We start from the raw sequence: 21287 nt of genomic DNA, 5'->3' as shown, positions 1-21287 counted from the left end.
GTAATTGTTTAACTACAGTGTGGATGAGTAACCTTCAAGTGATGATCAACTAAACTTACAATAACTGGTTAAATTATACATTTTAATTATTTATCCATTTTCACGTGTTCATTTTGATATATTAAAAAAGAATATTTTTTTTCTACTACATCTTCAATTAATTACTTTGAGAATTTCTTGAAAATTTTGAATATAATTTATCTACTTCATAATTAACATAACTAAAATAACAAATTTACTATGACAATCATTGTTTTCTTTAACAAGTGTGTTAATTCAAAAGTAAACAAGTAACTATACACAAATGGAGTATTAGACTGACGTAAGATTATTTTAACACAAGTATGTTTGAGTTCAATTAGTTAAATACATAATATTTTTAAAATCATTAATAATTAGACATAAAACTAATAATTTACGTCGAATTTAAAAGTGTCCCATCGAGTACAAAATAATGAGAAAGTTTTTGAATAACAAAATTTTACCTCAGTAAACAACAAGTAAAAATCACTGACACATGAGCTTTAAATAGAGTCGCAGTTCAATTCAGTGGGATAAACAAACAGTACGAAAAAAGCATCATAGCTAACTTGCAAAGCTTCGTACACAAAAAGATGAACACCCATATGATCAAGGGAGGCTTTGTCCACATGCCAAAAAAATGCATATCACGAATTAATGCACTTAGACTATTTTACCGATTATTATTTGCTATTTTTCTTCACATTAGTATTGAGTAATGCTACTCACTAAGTATTAAGCAAACATGAGAACTTGCAGATTTTAGTGAAAGGTGTTTAGAATCATTTTATTTTAATAAAAAGAAACAAAAGAGAAGGAACATGATATATATATATATATTTATAAATGTATCAGGAATATTTGGAGGTAAAGGAGTCAGCTCCAAATAAAACACGATAGACAAATATTTAGGCATAGCCAGGCTGTGAATGTGAGGCATAATATGATGAACAGATATATTTAAGAGTATTAAATGAAAACCCACAGAGAAATTTTTGAAAGCATTATCTGCCAAATGCCATATGGCAGCATGATGATGATCATGTTCATGTTCATAGAGTTTTTACAAGGGCAATAAGGTCAAATTGTGTAAGGTTGAACAAAAGGACTTTAAAGGCTTCTGTGAGGCAGTATTGCCAGTACATAATTCCACTTTCTTACAATTAATCTGACAAACTCCACATGCCCATGTATCTAATACAACTAGTAGTGACTTGAAAAAGAGAGATCCATTCTACAGACTCCTTAACCCCCTCTATTTTGTCCACATGAGAAACTGTGTAGAAAATGACCCACCTCTCCCCCACACTAGACAGACCGACCCACCTCCTCCGTATCCACATAACCCTCTTTCTATGCTAATACATATTTATTTTTTAAATCAATTCGATAAATATAGGTGATTTAGTCTAAACAGAATAATTAACTATCTCTCTGCCCGCCATCTTCTCTATCATTCTAAGCCAGTTTCTTTTTATATATATAATGCATATGCCACACATTCGTTGCTAATATTTCCACATTTCACACACATAAAAACTCTCTTTCTCTCTGTTCACAGAACATAACCTTTCTTAGGCAAGAAACATTCTTACCATTTTGTTGTATGAATAAAACATCTGTTCTTGGGTCTGGAGATTTCTGCTACTCTGCAGCTGCATATTATTCTCAATCTCGAAGCACCACATTTGTGCTAAGTATACTCTGACTACGTTTTTCTGTCTCTACCTGCAAGAAGCTTCCTTTTTTATTCACTGGTAAGTCTTAAGTTTCATATCTAAAAACAAATAATGAATGCAAATCAAGAAAATGAGTTGCTATTTATAGTGTTTTTTTCTTCTTCAATATCCTCTGCTTGTTGTTCATAGGAAGTGCATAAGGCCATATGATTTCTGCCAATTTTGGACTTTGAGAAAGCAACAAAAATGTCAGCAAGAATGTTATCTTCTATAACAGAGGACAACAAGGATCTGCACAAGAAAATTGGATGCATGAATGGGTTATTCCAATTGTTTGATAGACATCATTTCCTCATTGGCAAACATCTTCATGGTCAAAATCACAAAAGGCTACTCACAGGTACTACTCTTTTCTGACCAAAAAAAAATGTATTTTTCCTGTTCTGCAATCTTGCAAGTGAATAAATCAAATACCATAAAGCCTCTCAGTTCTGTCAATTTTGTTCTTTTCTCCCTCTAAACTCATTGTGCAGAACTCGTTTTTTGTCGAACTAATTCTGTCGTGACACCATTGGTAATCCGAAATCAAATTATTTTCTGTGACTAGGATGATTTTCTTGAGTAGTCATAGTTTATATTGTCATCGATCTATAGTCCTTGTGAAGTTTCTAAACACGAAATTTGTTTTTTCAAAAATTAAATAATTTGTCCAATCCTATCATTTTCTTGGTACGAGGGAATAATATCTTTATTAGGAAAAAAGTGGAAATACGTAATCAGGGTAAATTTGAGGACCTAGATTCAAGAAGAGATGAAAGGCAATCTATTATGCAAACTTGGCTTTATTTAGAAGTTTTTACAAAGTAAACCATCAAATTGTTTTCATTTTCAAGATTGTTATACATCACATTGGTTTAGGAACGCTGGAAATGTAGGAACCTAATCAAGGAATCCATTATGCAAACTTGGCTTTATTTAGAAGTTTTTAAATAAACTAAAGTTCAAAAACTCAGTTTTTCAAGTCTTTAAAGAACAAGTGGAACAAATACTTAAAAAAGAAATTTGCATATTCAAGTTTCAAAGAAGATCAAAGAAACGCCACATTAAGATTCAGAATTGACTACTTAACCTAAGCAATTATCTTTAAAATGTGCTAATTACAAGTATCAGCATTCTGGTTCTTTCTGCCTCCTGTATACTTTCATAAGCTAAAAAACAATCTCGTGTTTACATATCTAAATACAGATATACTACTTCCAGACGCCAGTTAAGTAGTGGAGCATACAAAAACTTGGATTTTCTCCTGCTGAAACATAATGATGTACTTCCGCACTTCTACTAGCTTAAATATTCTAAATCACAAAAAATCTTCCGCACCCACATTGTTATCTTGATATAAATATTATAAGTCATGTAGTTAGTTCCTTTAGTTTAATTAAATTAGAAAATCTCACCACTGGTTCATGTGTCCTGAAGGTGTTACGGACAAGATGGAGACCAAATGTACAATGCAATTGGCTACGGTAAGATTTTGAACAATTTCATTCATCGAGATGTCATTAAAACTAGCACATGAAAAACTTACCAATATGTGATTGCATTTGCAGGAAAAGACTCCAAGGGATGTAGCCAGGAACAAAGTAGAGTCATCCAAGGCTAACCCAAAAGTTGAACAAAGTAAAAAACCACAAGAAGAGCAACCTCTTTGCGGTCAAAGAAACTTACCAGAATCTCCTTCTAAAACCCTGTCATACAAGCAACCAAGTTCTCCATCTCATTCTGGACGGCAATCTCCTGACTTCCGGGATGTTGTCAAGGACTCGATGCACAGGGAAGCCCGTAGTTTATCTGTAAAAACTGTCACCAAAGTAGAAGGTAAACTCCATGTTATGAAGCACATAGATTCTCCAAGGCCATTTCAGCAGCCAAACTGTGGGAAGCCATCTGATGGTACTAGGAATGTAACTGCTAAATTTCGTGATGCACCTCGCAATTCAAAAGATGATCTAAAGCATGCACCAAGAGATCATCCACGTTTCTCGTACGATGAAAGAGATTCGAGAGAAGCGATGCGTTCTTCAATAAGGCTAAAGGACCTTCCCAGACTTTCACTGGACAGTAGAGAACAGTCCTTCAGGAGCTCAGCCTCTGAATCCAGATCAAATTTTCTTTTAGGGGATCACAAAAGATCTTCCAGTGTTGTAGCAAAGCTTATGGGCTTGGAGGCTTTACCAAATTCCATTCCCTCAAATGAAGTCGATACAGTGATACCTAAGTCTTTCTCTACCAATAATTCTGTTTCAGTATCAATAAAAACAGCTGAAAAGAGCAAGAATAATCAAGTCACACGGTTCTCACAGATTAATGAAAAGGATTTCGGCTCCCCACGAATGAAATCTACCAATTCAATCATGAGAGCAGCATCAACTTCACGGCTTCCACTAGAACCTGCTCCCTGGAGGCAACCGGAGGCCTGCAGAACTCCCCTCAAGTCATCTGCAAGAAATACAGATGTGGAACTGTCAATTCAGAGTCCAAAGCTATCTTCCTCGGTGTATGGTGAAATGGAGAAAAGGATAACTGAACTCGAGTTCAGGAAGTCCGGAAAGGATCTCAGAGCTTTGAAGCAGATTCTTGAAGCAATGCAGAAGACAAGAGCAAGATTAGATGTCCAAACAGAAGAGCTGGCAGACTCTGATGCGAACTTGGAAATAGTGCAGAAAAGGCAGCAATGCAATCTGCTCTCTCCAACCATAAAGGGAACTCGCCCACCAAAAAGGTCAGAATCTTTCAATATAACTATGAAACAATCCACACTAAGATATAACATTTGTATTGCATGTTCCCCTTTCTTAATTGCAAATGTCCCCAATTTTCAAGAACTCTTCACTAAAGACCTTGTATATAACAGAGAGGATACGGCTGACAAGAAAACTTGGAAAGATGTGACACCTAGAGCGAAAAATATCAGAGATTCTGGTTGGCTTCTTCCTTCACCAGACAGGAAGACCAAAGAAGGAACATCAAGGGCAGTTCAAAACCCAACATTACGCCAACAAAAGGAAGGAAGCTATCCTGCAATAGGAAGGAGTTCTGGAACTGCAAGTCCAAGACCACTACAGAAGAAGAAGCAATCTTGTCCAACCACTACATCACCAGAATTCAGCAGGGTCAGACGGCAATCAATTAAGCAATCCAAAGAATCAGGCTCTTCAAAAAGGAGACTGCAAGCAAAGCCCAACAATCTGCTCCGAGTTGATGAGGAATCGAGTGAGATTAGCAGCAGCACAAGAAATTTCAGTGAGCAAAGTGATGCAGCTTCTTTACAATCAGAAAGCAACAACAGTTTGAGCTCACATGCAGAGGGAGAAGTCACAAGCAGAAATCACTGCGTTAGGGTTAATGCTAAAAGACTAGAGGATTCTAAAGACAAAGTGAGTGACTTATCTTCGTGTACATATCTATTTTATCCTACACATGGCCAATAACTGACTTTTAACTTTTTCTTGATCCAGAGTGACATATTGAGGCTCAATGAAGACAGAACAATGGCTGAACTTGCAATTTCTACAATTGAACAGCCAAGTCCTGTCTCAGTGCTTGATGCCACATTCTATGAAGAAGATTCACCATCTCCTGTGAAGAAGAAAACAACTGCATTTAGAGGTATAGTTACCATTAGTTCTGTAAAACATTTATGTAAAACATCTGCTTTTGTTGCCAACTACAAAAAATCATGACTTCCAGAAATAAACAAGAAGAAATGAATGGTAAGCACGTCGCCAAAGAGAAGGAAAATCAAACAAATTGCTTTGTTGAAAAATGACTGAATGTTCAACACAAGTAGTTCAGTTAGTTTAGCTAGTTTTAAGTGTTCACAGAAAGCATGTTGGTATCTCTTATTTACTGTCATAACTTGGCTGAGGATTGAGTAGTGATTTCATGAGATCTCAAGTTAGTACAAGCTCCTACGACCGAGTGATCTAGCTGTTTATTTTCCTTTCACTAACCAGAGCAGAATTATGTTACAATTGATTTTTGATGTACAAGCAAGATTTGCCTAATAATCTTTTTATGTCCTTTCCATCTGAACAGTTGAGGATGCTACAGATGAGTTATGGTACCTAGAATACCAGGATCACTCACCTTACAGCAAGAGGATAGATCTTGGCACTGAGGCCACCACCCAGAAGAAATTAGAGCACATTAAGGACCTGGTTAACCAACTCAGACTACTGGACTCCAGCTATGGAGCGAGTACAGACCAGTTTGGATCCTTGAGCCAGAATCATAATCCTGACCACAGATACATCACCAAAATACTACTGGCATCTGGCCTTCTCAAGGATGTGGACTCCGTCTCCATGGCCATTCAGCTTCATTCATCCGGCCATTTGATCGATCAGAAGTTGTTTCATATCCTGGAACAGACTGAGGAGCGCGTTATTCCAGCAACTGAACACAGCAAAACGAGTGCTCGGATTGAGTTTAATCAGAAAATGCACAGAAAGAACGTGTTTGACACAGTCGATGAGATACTTGCCTGCAAACTAGCATCAGAAAGCTGTTTAATGCAGGGACAAGATCATTTAAGTGCACAGCAGCTCCAGAAGGAAGTGCAGTCAGACATAGACCTACTCAATGCTAAAAAGGTTGGCATGGATTCTGAAGAAGACGACTTGATAAGTATCCTAAATGCAGATTTAAGGCATCAGTCCGAAGATTGGACAAACGGTGACAGTGAAATTCCATCGTTGATTTTGGATGTGGAGCGCTTAATATATAAAGACCTTATTACAGAAATAATAAGTGATGAGGCCAGAGAGCAGCAGATAAGAACAAAAAGGCATTGTAGGCAACTATTTACCAACTAAATGATCAGGCTTCTGTGCTCTATTTCATGTACAAATCTAATGTTTTAGTTTTTTACATATGAGATGCTAGCAAAAGTAAGATATAAATGTGTACCAAGGCAAATGTAAAGCAGAAAAATTATGCTGTTTTATTTTGCATAAACAGAGATGCTTCTGTTCATATTTTAACCAAATTTCTGGGTGTCTATTGTCCATCATTAATAATTGAAGTTATTCCAATCCATAATATAAGTTCTCTCGGCATCGCATTGTACAGCTGAATTCGATAATCAAATTCTAACAATGATCTATCTAGGGTTACGAATTCGAGAGATTACTGTAAATGCAATTTCACAAACTATCCAATATATATATATCTATATATATATTTGTCCTGCACATGAGCATTTCCAGATTTTATTCACCAACTCGAACTTGTGCTAACGCCTACCTTGATAGCCTCACCACAGCTTCTGTTGAATCGAGAGACCGTCCAAAAGAGATGAATTTTATTATTTTCAGTATATAGAAAATTAAATAATAATGAATAAATAAAATTTACTATGATATAGAAGATGTACAAGCTTCCGTAGCATAGTGGTAGTGCGTTCGCTTCGTAAGCGAAAGGTCGCGAGTTCGATCCTCGCCGGGAGCTTATTACTTACTTTTGGGCTTCCTTCTGGGCCGGGAACCTATTTTGGGCCTTTGTGTTCAAAGAACCTTTTCGATTGGGCACAAGAATCATACAAGTAAATTGGGCATTTTTATCTTTCTCAAATTCTCATTCTCATATTCTTCCTATTATATCTTTAATAACGTAGTTAATTAGTTTTGAAAATATCAACTTAATAAATTGATTAGTTACTCTCTTCATTCACTATTTTTATAAAAGTAAAAATAAACTCAAGAATTTTAATAGACATTCAAATGTATTTTAATTTTTGAAATCTAGCATATTCATCATCTATTGAAAAGTTAATTTAAGAAAACATTAAATAAAGATAGAAAGGTAAAATTACTTAATTTCTTAATGAAAATACAATCTAAAAATATGACATCTTATAAAAAAGACGAAGAAAAAAATAAACCAAAATTCATGAATTGGGACTTAAAAGTTATTTGGAGATTCAATTATTTTACGTCCTCGTTATTTTTTGCCTCTTTCGATATTCCCGACATAGCTTTATGTAGAGAAGTCAATATCTCCGTTTGATATGGTCTTGACAAACTAAAAGAATTGTGTTTATTAGTTTTGTTTGGGTTTAGTCAAATTATAAAGGAACAAATAAACATCAAATTGGAAAAATGATTTTATATAAGCTGTACATTTAGCTGATGATTGAATTACAACTCATAGTTTAGCTAGCTTGAGGTTGATTTGCCTATTTGATCCAATTAGGCTAACATCGGAATGGTCGTAATCCACCACATTGTTTTTAATTTGACTTATTTTAACATGTCTAAATACATATTCCAACTTATTCATTTGACATTTATATATTTTTAATTCATTTTTGTTTCACTTCTCAAGTTATATGAATTTTTATCAACATTTTATATTATATATATTAATATGAAAAAAGATTTTAACTTATAATATTTTTCTTTTTGCATAATTTTAAAATATCAAAACTTCAAAATATTAAATTAATTTTGTTTAATTAAATTTCAAAATTGATCAAATTAACTTTTTATAAAATAAAATGGGATAAGTAAAATTAAACGTAAGGAGTATTTATCAAAGAAGGCGGAGCTACTTAGATTTTGTTTGGCATTTAAGAAATATTTAATTTCTTGAAATAATTATGCCCTCATAAATCATGATCATATAAATGCAATTAAATATGACTATTTATATCATCAGTTATTAATGCCGTTAGTAACTTCAAATATAAATAAGTAGGCAGCACCTACAACTATTGAGCTATATTCATCTGTGATAAAATTTATTTATATCGAGTGTTTATATTAATTTCATATATGTATATTATGTCTTTATATTTATAGTTTATTTTATTTCACTTAATAATTAATATGTGTTTTACTTCATTAAATTAATAAAATAGAAATTGAATGTAAGTATCCGATGCGAATAAGTTTTTTCCATTTACTTTTTATGTTTTAGTATATATAAAGATAAAATCCATATGAAATTACGATATTTTTCAAATTATGTGTTTACAAAGGTTGAAGCAGCTGAGACAGTTTGGATCTTTTGTTTTTATCATTTTCTTGTTTCTTCTGGAATTATTATAGCGTGAAGAGTTTTTGCACATTGTCAGGTCATTTAAAATATATCTATAGTAAACTTTCTTTTTAAAATGTGTGATTTGTATTAAAGTAATTACTTTTTTAAAAAAAAGTTATTGTAGTAAAGTGATTACATACTATACATCAACCGATAAATAAATTCTTAGACCACCAATATATATAACACAGACTATTAGAAATGTAGGGATGTATGAAGTATAAATGTATTCTTGAACAGTTACACACCTAAAGTATACGAGACTCTTGTAACCCCCACCCCTCTTAAGTTACTTCAGGGGAAGTAATAAGCTCCTCGTATAGTTCAGAGGTGTGAAAATATACTAAAAAATTAAGTTCATATAGTTCTTGTGAGCCAGAAGTCTAAAGAAAAAAAAAATGTCAAAAATTCTAAAGGTATATATCAAAAAAAGACTTAATCATAGGGGCAAAATTGTATTGACGTAGCGATTGTATTTACACGTCGTTAAGTTAAAAGTTCAAAATCGTTGACCTAGAGATTTTGGCGAATTCTTTTTTTCAAAATTTTTCTTTTTATAAAACCAAAATCGCTGAGACTACAGTGTTTTTGTTGAAATCTCTTTTTTTTTTTGTCTAGGCAAGGATTTAAGTGGAAAACTATTTTTCTTTATAGAAAATCGCTCCCAAGTCAACGATTTATGTGGATTTTTTTTAAAATCTTGGTAGCTATTTTAGTTAACTAATTTTTAAAATATTGCTGCCAATTTTTTTTTAAAAAAATTCTTATTCAAGGTTGGTGTTTAAAAAATAATTTTACAATTTTTTTAAAAAAAATTGGCACTATTTAATTTTTTTTTAATAATAAAAGAAATCACAAAAATTGCTGTCAAGAAAATTTTTTCACTAAAATGCTGTTTTTTAATATATATAAATGCTGCAATTGCTGTGATTTCTAAAAAATGTTTTTTTTTTTTTAAAAAAAAAGGATCATTTAGTGAATTTTTTACTAAAAACTGTAATACGATTTTTATTTTGATCAAAATTAAAAAAAAATCACCAATATTTAATACGACTTTTCTTTTAAAAAAATTGACAACGATACTTGTAAAAAGAAAAATTTACTAGTAGTGATTTTTTTAATTAAAAAGAAACAACTTTTTTTTTTATAAAAAGACTGATTTTAATTATTTTCAAAAAATCCCCAACATTAAATAATTTTTTCAAAAATAATTGGCAGCTATATTTTAAAAAAAAAGTAGTTTACGTTAATAGATGCCAAGGCAGTGACTTTGTTTTTTAAAAAATGAAAAATATATTTCCACACAAATCGCTGCTGAGACAGCAATGTTTCCCCCCAAAAAAAATCACTAGGCAGCGATTTTCTTTTATAAAAAAAAGGGAAAAAAATATGAACAAAATCACTGGTAGGTCAGCGATTTAGAAACTTAACGGCGTGAAAATAAAATCGCTGCGTCAGTAGCGATTTTTCCCTTTTGATTAAAAAAAATTTGATGTACCCCTTTGAAATTTTTAATATTTTTTTTACCTTATAGGCTTCGGACTCTAGTTTTTATGCCTTATCTCAAAATTATACTCCCTTTCTCTCTATTTAGTTGTCTATTTTAGAAGTGACACACATATTAATGCATCAATCTTATCATAGGTTAGTTATAATTTTACCCTTAACTCTCGTTCCAAAAAGCATACATTACAACTCAGTAGTATTAGAAATTTTTATAATTAAATAAGGGCATATTAGGAAAAAAATTATTGTTCTTTCTTGATTTGTTAAAATGGACAAGTAAATAGGGAACAATATAAAAGGATATGGACAAGTAAATATGAATGATGTCATTTTTTTTACTCGTCCAATTTTAAAAATTAAGACCATTTAATTCCTATTTTATTACGTACTACAATTCATTTTGAAAATATTAGACTTCTTATATTTATGAAATAACACATAAAAATGGATGGATGAAGTATATATTTAGCATTAATCACCCCTTATAGGGTAACTAATAATCAATAAGATAGAGACGATAGTATTTTTATTACTCCTAGCTAGCATCAACTAACCCTGGATCATAGACTAGTGCTAGTAATAAATTTCGATGTTTTTAATTTGTTAACAATATTGTACTGTTGTATTAGTATTATTACAGTTGAAAAGAGAGCTAGGGTTAGGTAGCTAAAGGATAAATAAAGTACTAGTTTAGTAATAAGTACATTATTATTGTAAAAAGATGCTATATAAGTCCTATACATATATTTTTTAAAATAAATTTATCTAAATTTTAATATTTACAATGTCATATGAATTGAGATAAATTTCAAAATCTAATACACGCAGACATCTATATTAGAAGCAACAGCCAAAATAAGAAAAAAAAGACGATATGTGATACTGTATATATGACATTTGAGCAGACATAATTTCTAAAGAGAAAATAAAATAAAAAATTGTGATTGTTTTATATACAGGAATAAAATATGAAACTATTTTATTTTTTGTTTGATTGAATCTTTATTTTAATATAACTAACTTGGAATCTCTTTTCCCAAAACCAAGATTATCTAATCCCGAGATAAAACAATCAAAATATAAAAATATTTTTTTCCCAACTAAAAATAAAAGTGTATTTAAGATTATCGGATATAAAATAAAATAAATCTATTAAATAATCTTGTTATCATATAGTCTCGTATATGATTCATACATTATAATCCAAATCCATTAAACTTGTTTGAAACTAAAGTATCCAAGTGAACTATGAACGAGACTAAATCTCTTTTAATTATAGATCTTAAATTAAGTCATGAGTATAAAAAGATCCCTTTCCAAACTCCGAATGAGGTCCTACGTAGTATATATAACTCTAGAATACTCAGACTCGATACTGATATTGAACACTCGATGAGATATAAATGAAAAAATTGAGTCAATTGAAAGGTGACTAAACCCTAAAAGAAAATTGGATTTATTAATATTATATGGAGAAGCAAATATGCAACTGGGGACCTACCTATATGAAAGCAATGCATGCATGTGGTCCTTTTTTTCTTTTCTTTTGTTACGTACACAGATAAAAATAAAAGATGGAAAAAGCTTCCAAAACCCTAATTATCTTTTTGTACCACACTTCTTCAGTCATCTCTTCATCTTCTTTAGTCATATCCTTTTCATGAATTACTAACAGGACCACAAAACTATCTTCTCATTTCACTCCATTTTAAGCTTACAACATGTATATTTTTTGTTGGATCCCAAGGAAAAATAACATATACTAGTAGTAGTATTTATTTATATACTTCAAATCTCAATCTATCATCTGTCTCTTTCCAACTTAACGAACACCCTTCCATTTTGTACTAAATCTACTCTTATCCCTATACATCTTTACTTCTCTTCACCAACAACAACTAGTCTATACCATATCTGTGGTTTGGAGTACGAGGGTCAAACTGACTAATTTTTGCGGTGAATTTAAACATATAATCTTCAAATTTTATTATTTGATATGATGAAATTTACATAGTCATATTATCGAAAGCATAAATTATAACAGTTAACAATCTAAATTCTAAATGTAGAAGATGTATACATAATTGAAGAATATATGGTCAAGATAAACTCATTTTAAAATAACAGTACAATTTAGCCAGATTGGTATAGAGAATTATCAATTATGTAGCAAGTTAACTTCAGCTGAATGAAAAGAAAAAAATTAAGTAGGGGGTTTCAACAATTTATACTTAAGACAAAAAAAAGTTACTCTTCTTACTTATATACAACATACAATTTTCACGGAGGAGATTCAATTGAACCCTTTCATCATTTTTAGCTCTATCACTGGTCAACTTAACCTCACACATAAAAAAAATTATTTAAGTTATCAGCGCACAAAACATAAACTCATCTAAAAGATCAAAATGCTGAAATTTTTAAAAAAGAAGGATCCATGACTAGCTTAGGGCTCCTTGCTAGGGTTATGCATTTAGAAAATGTTGCATAAAACCATAACTAATTAACTGCTTCATTGTGATGCCAAAAATATATATATTATATTGTCTCTTAATAACCGTACGTACAACTTTATATAGCATAATACATTTTGAAATTGGAGTACATTGAAGCATCCCAAACAATCCAATCACGAGTCTTGTAGCTATAGGAATAATTATGACCAAAAGAACATACAATTGTTGTTATATATATATATATATATATATACTAGTATCAAATTATTCAGTACTCACCGGGGAACATACAGTTGATAACTTGCTCTGATCTTGAAAGTGGAATAGCTTAATGAAACATCCGATCAACCAATAATATGTTGATCTGCTCTGTTATCATGTTGAAATTATATGACCAATACGATACTTTGTGTAAAAACTTAAGTTGTTATAAAGAGCAGAGAGGAAGTAAATGATCTTAATTGGAAGGCTCCGTGTCATCACAATTTTGAGAAGGCAGAAAATGGAAAGGTCTTATAGATTGGTTTGTGGAGTCAATAGAATGTCTAAAGGAATTAGTACTAGTTGACAAGGGATTTTCTGAACCGGAATTGTTACTCAACATTTGGAAGTTGATTTCTTTGGGATCAAATTCTGATGACGACGATGCTCCAACATTAATATTATTATTATGTTGATGGAAAAATTGAGGCAATCCTGGTGGATAAACAACAGGTTGATGATGTGAAGTTAATGGCATACTAGACATCAAATTGAAGTTTTGATGATGATCATGTTGATGAGATAATGAATTTTCTGAATGAGCTAAGGATAAATTTGAAGGATCCCATTTAAAAAAATTGGGATTGTAGCCCAAAGCATTATTATTAGGTGGTTCCAATGGAATGTTATTATCCCAATTAATGCGACCTTCTTTATTAGTAGTAATTTGAGGAGCATTACCTAACATAGGATAAAGATTAGGGTTCAAACTTCCAGGAGGAATTTGCAAGGGAGGCAATTCATCGATTTCATTTTTAGCTGCATCAAGCAACCAGTCAACAACTTTACTTGGTTGATTAAGCCCTAATCTGTCTTGAAGATCATATAATTGAATAGCAGTAGGAACTGAAAGCCTTACACGACGATCTCTTAGCCCTCTTACTGTACAAACTTTACTGTGCCTGTCTTTTCCTCCAAATGCTCTCGAAACGCGAACTATTCTTGGATCCTTTAACCTTGTCCATGACGTTGTTGAAGTAGACGTTGTACATGCCTTACTCTTATTTCCATCATCATTCACAACGTTCCCCTTCTCTTCTCTTGTAATCATCTCATAATTCACCCAAAAAACACCTTTTCACTCACACTAAACTGCCTTCTTCCCCGATTTCTGTTTCATACCAAAAAAAAAAAAACAATTTAGTATACACAATTAAGACTTGTAATCTCAAATAAGTATTGAGTATCAAGCAAAACTTGCGATGTTGATACTCATTAAAAGAAAATTAAGGCAGGTATATATATATATATCCATGAGAAAATGAAAATCATGAAATTTTTGCTAGTGTTATAAACACTTAGATAAGATAATATAATACTTTCTTTGTATAAATTTGGTTCTAATTAGGAAAGTGAAAAAAAATGATGATATGAAGGTAGTTAAAAGCATGAAAACCCTAGAATTTTAGTAGCAGTATATAGCAGAGTAAACAGACTTACTCAATTCAGCAAACAGTTGCAAAGAAGAAATTCTCTTTGATTTCAGAGAAGAAACAATATATGGAAATTTTGATTTTTTAGCAAGAGAGAAGATGCTGGACTCCAACCGACCATTTACATATTAGAAAGCAATGGACCACAGCTTGCCACGTACAATTTAGGCATATCTAATACATACGTTCCATTTTATATGTCAAGAGTTTATCTTGGACCGTAAATTTTTTATAGATCATATAAATATTTTGAATTATTCATTATCATGATTCATAGTATTTTTTACGTAGTTTATAAATTCATAAGTTTCATTTAAAAAAAATTGAAAGTTCTATGTGCAAATTTTCGATCAAATTTAAACTCTTTGACTCTCAAAACATAAAAGATGTCATATAAATTGGGACAAAGAAAGTACAATTATTATGTCCTATGCTTAAATGTTTTGATTTTAACTTGATACAAAGTTTAAATTGAATTTTATGTAACAAAAATAAATTGAAAAGGGGAAAGTGTTAGTTTTTGTGCCCGTCAATTTTCTTATCAAATGCTCATCACGCATGCTAATCTATCATGGCTAATTCTTTGCTAATATTTTTCCAAAAATAGGAAGTAAGTTTAATTAGCAGTTAGAAACAATTCCTTAATTAGTAAAAGGAATTTCGATTATGAATTAAATTTTATCTTTTGACGATAGAATAAAAGAAATGTTGGGGACCATTTATTCACGTAGAGAGAAAAGTTGGGGTCGATGCTTTATCGACAACAACAAAAGGTTGAATTCGTATATATCACATGGGTCGACTGAAGCACGCCTTGCCATTCTCATTAATTAAATGTCTCACCAATATCTATCACTAACTCTAAATAATTTGTTTCTATATTAAGTATCTCAATTCTCTTATTTTTCAAGTTACATCTAATTATCTTTTAAAATATTTTCATGGTTAGGTTTACATTTGTCAAGCTTTTTAATAAGATATGAATAAACGATAGTATTATTTTATTTCTCATATATTTCTATTTAATTTATTCTATAAAATATTTTACATAAAATATCTTATGTTTCAAAAACTAGCTCGACTGAAGGAGGCATATCCAAGGAGTACAAATATCTTATCCCTCACTGATGTGGGATATCATCTTCATGACCACCCATACAGACATTCAAACCGAAGAAATACCATGTAATTAAATAGATATTGAGTCAAAATCAACTAAAAAAAATAATCGAACTCAATTCAAAAGTGGAAGGATTGTCTATATAATGTCAGTACCCCTGCTTAAACATCACACATAAATTGAATCGAAAAGAATAGTTTAATTCTTGTCCGAGCTATAGTTTCATGAAGATCATATAGATTAATTTGCTTTCTAACTCATAATAATTAGAAGAAAAGGAACAGACAAGTATAATGTTCAATTTATTAGTGGAAGAAATTAAAATAACATGAAATTAGGTACATAGATGAAAGGGAGAGGAGAAGACTTTCCCTTAAAGAGGAGGGACCAAACTGATCATTTTGTTTACAATGCCCACTCAATATATGTAGATCAAGGACCACACTACATTTTGTATTGCAGAGAGATTTTGCACGGACCAACAACTCACATATGCATAATTATGACTTAAATTTAACTAAATTAATTAAATAAAAGACGTATAATTAGGTTTATTTTTTCCCTCTGCCTATGTCAAATATATGCATTTTTATCATGAGTTTAAATTAATACTTTTGAGGCAATATATTAAAGGAGACATGAGTTTTTACAAATTTTGGGACCAAAGATTTCAACACGTTTTAGTGGTTACAAACCTCCAAACTCTTTGTATATACCTGTTTCTTGCGTGTACTACTGTTTCACTCTCAATTATTTGTGAGAAACTATATTTAACTAGATATAAAATTTTAAAAAAGAACGATATATAAAAATGTCATTTAAAATGAGTTAAAAAAAAAGTCATATAAACAGAAACAAATGAAGTAATATATTGAGAGGATATTTTATGATCAAAGGAAAGCACAAGAGAGTAAGGGAAGTAGTAGGGTTCTGTTACGATAGTTTGTCTAAAAAAAAATATCGTCTTTCTATAATTAGATAATTAGTCACATAAATATTTAAGATTTTTCTAGGTCAAAAATTTCAAAAAATTTTCTTTCTTTCTTAAATTTTCTGTTAAGTCAAATAATGTCACATACATTAAACGCGGAATATTTATGCATTGATGTACATAGGGTATATAAAACTCAAAAAAGTCCCTGTTTGCTATGCAGTATGAACGAGGAATTAAGAGGGTGGGGAAAATCAATAAGAAGCTAGGAGTAGGAGTGAGTAAATAAAAAGAGACAGATGATATGCCATTTAGTTATTCTTAGGTCAAGCTATATGTTGTAGACGTGATTTATAGTTGCCAGATCAATGATGGCCACTACACAGTTATCCCCAGCTACTCATCATTCATTTGAATATACAATTACTCCTCTATTTCAAATTTTACATTTTTTTTTTCATAACTGCATATTTAAAATTATATTGTGATTTTTTAGAAAAATACGATATTCAGTTAAACTAAATCGTATAAGAATAGACGAGTTTTGGTTCGATCCAGAGCCGCAAGTTCAACCGACCCGGCCCTATTTTTATTTCTGGCACCTTTATCATATGCATCGATAAAAAGCTAATGAATTGGATTCCGTATTCAACTTTTCTTTTCCTCTTGACGTTTAGTTATTTGTAGTTTTCAGTACCTTGTTTTTTACTTTATAATAGAGGATTACATTATTATTATTATAAATGATGATAAATATATAGGGGCTGCAGTCCAAAATCAGATTAAAAGTGACGTTGGCCAAACTATAACGACTAAATCGGCCAATTTGTCAATGCCAAATTAAAAAGTACATACGTAGTATTACAGCAATGCTACCTATAATTAATCGTACTATATACGCCAGCTAGCCCCAATTATATGAATTGATCAAGACTTACAATGGATAATTGGGAAACTAAAAAGTACAATAAATTACGTTTCAAAATGAATGAAATAGATCGGTTTAGAACGAAATTTAAGAAAAAAAAGAATTTTTTTAATTTTATAGTTTTAAATTAAAATTATATCAAAATATTTTTAATCTTATAACCTTAAACATATCACGTATAAAATTGAAATTAAGGTATTGCCAAAAAATGAAATGAGTTATTCTTTATTAAACAGACTAAAATAAAAATTGAGTCATTCTATTTTAAACAGAAAAAGTACATATATATAAAAAATGTAAGTAGGATTAGATAAAGTCAGTGTAAAGAGCTTGATTGAGAGGGTAATTGGTAGGGAGAATTGAAAATGACACAAATTAAAGTTGGTAATATTTTTAACTAGAAATTGATGTTGACCCTTATTATGAAAATATAAACAAACTTGCGTCAATCTAGTGAGGAATTGAATACTTTACATTATTATATATCAATCATATTTGATTGCGGGTTGAGTAACCTAGTATTAAGCATATCTATAGGATGGGGGAACAAAGTTGCTTATGAGTATGTAATACAAAGTAACTTTTGTGCCAAAAAGGAAAAGAATAAATCAACAATTAAGACTTTTCCTGCTGAAGGTGAAGATAGTAAGGGACAAAAAAAGATCAGAGTTTAGAAATTAATAAAGGCTGGGAAAGGAACCAAATATATCATCTTATTTTTTGATCAAATCTTGTCTGATTAAATTATACTATATGATACCACACCCTTCATTTTCGATTTGGGATGATGAGTCCAACCCTACTGATGTAGTTTTTTTAACCGGTTTTGAATTTAAATTGAACAGATCGAAGTCTTCCTTACCCATTCGATACTGATTCAGCTCTTAGTGGCTGTGCATTTTTTTGGTCATAATAAAAAATTATACTATATGATATCTCGTCATACAACAAGTCTTAATAAAAAATTATACTATAAAATGTTAACAAAAAATTTAAAATGATATTTAAATTTTAAATTTAACCAAAATGGCGAAAATAGCTGGTGGAACAGCGATTTTACTCGTCTAAAAAAGCAAAATTGCTGCAACATCAGCGATTTGCTAAATTTAATGATTTCTTTTTTAAATGAAATCGTTGCCATGGCAGCGATTTACAATATAAGATTTTTTAAAACTATTTTTTATTAGTCTTTTTTTAAAAAAAATTATTTATTAGAAATTAGAAAAAAGAAAAAACTATAAAGCAAATCGCTGCCTGGGCAATTCGCGATAGAATTATACTTTTTGTTAACATTTATACCTATTAGGCTTTGAACACTCTAATATTCCAGTTGATATATTTGGGTTTTTAAGTCAAAAGAAAATCAAGGTTATAAAGTACGATTAGTTCTTACAAGAAAATATTTAACTAGGCAATTCGCGATAGAATTATACTTTTCATTTTAAGTGACATTCTGATAAAATTATCGATGTGATTTGGTACATAACCTTCACATTATAAAAGCAAATTTTACATATAATTACTATATAAAAAGTATTATAATTCCTATAATTTTTAAATTACAATCAATTTATTTTTAACCATTTTAAATAATATTGTGCCAAGACAGACTATTTAATATGGCACCATGGTTTAAAATATGATAGTAGTATAGTAATATACAATTGTAATCTCACATAGAAAAAAAATATTGCATTCTCATGTCAGGACTCTGCATGTCGGTAGGTTAAAAAAACTGACCTGATTGGAAGCATCCAGTAAAATTGCTTTAATGATTAACTATGTTCAGAAAAAAAGGAAAAAATTTACCAACTCTGACTGCAATCAGAAAACACTATGGTCAGTCATATTTCCCTTTCGATAATTAATAATTAGTTACACAACCCATATGTTATGAAGAAGAAATTGCTAGTGAGTACAATTTATTCCCACTCATTTACAAACTATAGCTTTCTCACAAAACAATATACTGCCCTTGGGATATTTCCCTCAAGCTCCTCTTTCAATCTGTCGGTTAAATGAAAATTGAAATTCCTCAAAACAAAATAATAATCTGATTAAAAAAAAAGGATATAGTCAATTTGCTATATGAATTTTTATTTTATCGTGAGAGTAGAGATTTTTTGATATCCAGAGTTCTAAAAATAAATTGAAAATAATATCAATTTGCCTGATCTGATCGTTGTTGTCAAGGAGGGCTGGTGGTTAGATCCGTATAATACGTATCAAACAAGAATTCCATAAGTTACATTTTAATTTATTCAGAACCCACAAGGGACCTAATAATAGAAGAATTTTAAATAATGACAAAAGTCCCACATCGGTGATCTTGGGCAATCCTCCTCTCTTTGAGTTAGCTTTTGGGGTGTGAGTTAGGCCTAAGACCTAATTTAACATGGTATTAGAGCAGGGCCCGTCTCACCCGATGTTGGGTAGGTGGAGACAGAGATGATCGACTGAAGAATCAATTTTATCTTATGCTTAAACATGTTCGAGGGTTTCTACTTTCTGTTGTCCAAAAAATATTTGCAAGTTCTCCAAAATCTTTTTTATTTTTCTTATACTTTAGTCACGCCTTGATTTCAAATAAGTTCAAATTTAAGTAATTCTCAAATGATCAAATATCATACAAGATAGAAATAAAGAGAAGTAGCATAATTAAATCTATGCAGAAATACAGAAGGAAAGACAAAAGGTCTTAAATAGTTATGTCTTGGGATTATTAAGACATAAGTAGCAGTAGTTCAGTTTCTCTGCTATATTTTGCATTATTCACTGCCACTTGCACTTTTACTCATTCAATCTCACTTTGATACATCACCCTCTTCGATTTTAGGATTTCTTTTCACTTACTTTAAACGGACAAAATTAAAATTGCTCTCTATCATAAACAACTCATAACCAAGATGAGACAAATTTTAAGACACAACATTCAATAATTGCTGCTCTTCTCTCAATTTGCTCTTCTGGGAAGCAAACTAGTGACTATGGCCCAAAAGAAAAGAGACGTTACTAAAATTTCTGACTTCGTTACTAATTTGAAAGGTTCCTCGAATTGAAAGGGGGGCTCTCTTTTTTCCTATAGTTCTTCAAGGACGCAATAAAGCACATAACTACTTTATGGAAAGACATATGATATATATAGACCTAGAAATAATTGAAACATTTGATAGTTGGATTTGTACGAAAAGAGTGTTGAGTTTACTTGAGGGTAAAGGAAAGTGCTGTCTCATTTCCAAATTGGGTTAACATGTGAGCCATAAAACAATGTTTTGTTGGATTTTTGGGGCATGCGTGACTATCGTACTATTATTCCTTTTAACAACAAAAACACTCGTCTTTCTTATTCTGTTCCTGTTCATGGCCATAATACTATAGCTTTACCCCCCCCAACTTTGTGCTTTTGTACATCGCTTTATCTCTTCTTTCTTCTTTTTTATCGTCTTTTCCTATAATTGTAAACTGTGTCTCCAATCAAGTATTTCATTTTAAAAGAACTCTTTAAGACGTCACACATAAGACGTCTCACAGAGCAACTCTCAACACCCAGGACATAAACATTATTCAAGCATTACCCATGTACACACAATAAATATGCACTATATGCCCCTGTAAATCAAATAGTGATTGTTAGGGAGACGGAAGTGTAGAAAAGATACTTATCTTATACATCAATTTGGGCCCTGTATACCTTGACTGTGTAAACATCATGACCTCAAATGTATCTTGAGAGCTTGGATGAACCACCACTTGCATTCAATTTGTTAAGGGAACTCAGATGAATTCCAAACCCAATGAGATGCACAAGGGTGATTCTCTGCGTAGAGCCGCTTAATGCAAAGACTTTTGAC

General features: G+C 31.2%; 2 protein-coding genes, 2 long non-coding RNA genes and 1 other non-coding gene across 5 annotated transcripts; 2 read left to right on the top strand and 3 right to left on the bottom strand.

Moving 5' to 3' along the window:
• Positions 1–1413: 1413 nt before the first annotated feature.
• TRM1/2/3/4/5 (TONNEAU1 recruiting motif 1/2/3/4/5) lies at positions 1414–6747 on the top strand. The gene is made up of 7 exons (XM_004233612.5): positions 1414–1778; positions 1890–2100; positions 3177–3223; positions 3308–4479; positions 4612–5134; positions 5216–5366; positions 5796–6747. The coding sequence occupies exons 2-7, from the start codon at positions 1947–1949 to the stop codon at positions 6572–6574; spliced, it is 2826 nt and encodes a 941-aa protein (XP_004233660.1). The 5' UTR covers positions 1414–1778; positions 1890–1946; the 3' UTR covers positions 6575–6747.
• LOC138342259 (uncharacterized) lies at positions 2776–4427 on the bottom strand. The gene is made up of 2 exons (XR_011215105.1): positions 4287–4427; positions 2776–4196 (listed from the first exon to the last, which is right to left on the bottom strand). It is a non-coding gene; the product is annotated as an uncharacterized lncRNA (long non-coding RNA).
• Positions 6748–7136: 389 nt separating the features above from the next.
• On the top strand, positions 7137–7208 carry TRNAT-CGU (transfer RNA threonine (anticodon CGU)). The gene has a single exon. It is a non-coding gene; the product is annotated as a tRNA-Thr (tRNA).
• Positions 7209–12825: 5617 nt separating this feature from the next.
• TCP5 (TCP transcription factor 5) lies at positions 12826–14604 on the bottom strand. The gene is made up of 2 exons (NM_001246863.2): positions 14465–14604; positions 12826–14135 (listed from the first exon to the last, which is right to left on the bottom strand). The coding sequence occupies exon 2, from the start codon at positions 14073–14075 to the stop codon at positions 13221–13223; it is 855 nt and encodes a 284-aa protein (NP_001233792.1). The 5' UTR covers positions 14076–14135; positions 14465–14604; the 3' UTR covers positions 12826–13220.
• A 6276-nt stretch (positions 14605–20880) lies between these two features.
• LOC138342260 (uncharacterized) lies at positions 20881–21287 on the bottom strand. Its single transcript, XR_011215106.1, has 2 exons — positions 21128–21287; positions 20881–21045 (listed from the first exon to the last, which is right to left on the bottom strand). It is a non-coding gene; the product is annotated as an uncharacterized lncRNA (long non-coding RNA).

This window comes from Solanum lycopersicum, chromosome 2, assembly GCF_036512215.1.
Source record: "Solanum lycopersicum chromosome 2, SLM_r2.1".
NCBI lineage: Eukaryota > Viridiplantae > Streptophyta > Magnoliopsida > Solanales > Solanaceae > Solanum > Solanum lycopersicum.
This window is presented reverse-complemented; position numbering and strand designations above follow the sequence as displayed.

What these genes read in the sequence shown, in the direction of transcription:
- TRM1/2/3/4/5 (XM_004233612.5), top strand. Translation starts at nt 1,947, where the DNA reads ATGTCAGCAAGAATGTTATCTTCTATAACAGAGGACAACAAGGATCTG. An exon ending in GTACAATGCAATTGGCTACG is followed by an intron (nt 3,224 to 3,307) that starts GTAAGATTTTGA and finishes TTGCATTTGCAG; the next exon opens with GAAAAGACTCCAAGGGATGT. An exon ending in GGAACTCGCCCACCAAAAAG is followed by an intron (nt 4,480 to 4,611) that starts GTCAGAATCTTT and finishes TGTATATAACAG; the next exon opens with AGAGGATACGGCTGACAAGA.
- TCP5 (NM_001246863.2), bottom strand. Translation starts at nt 14,075, where the DNA reads ATGATTACAAGAGAAGAGAAGGGGAACGTTGTGAATGATGATGGAAAT.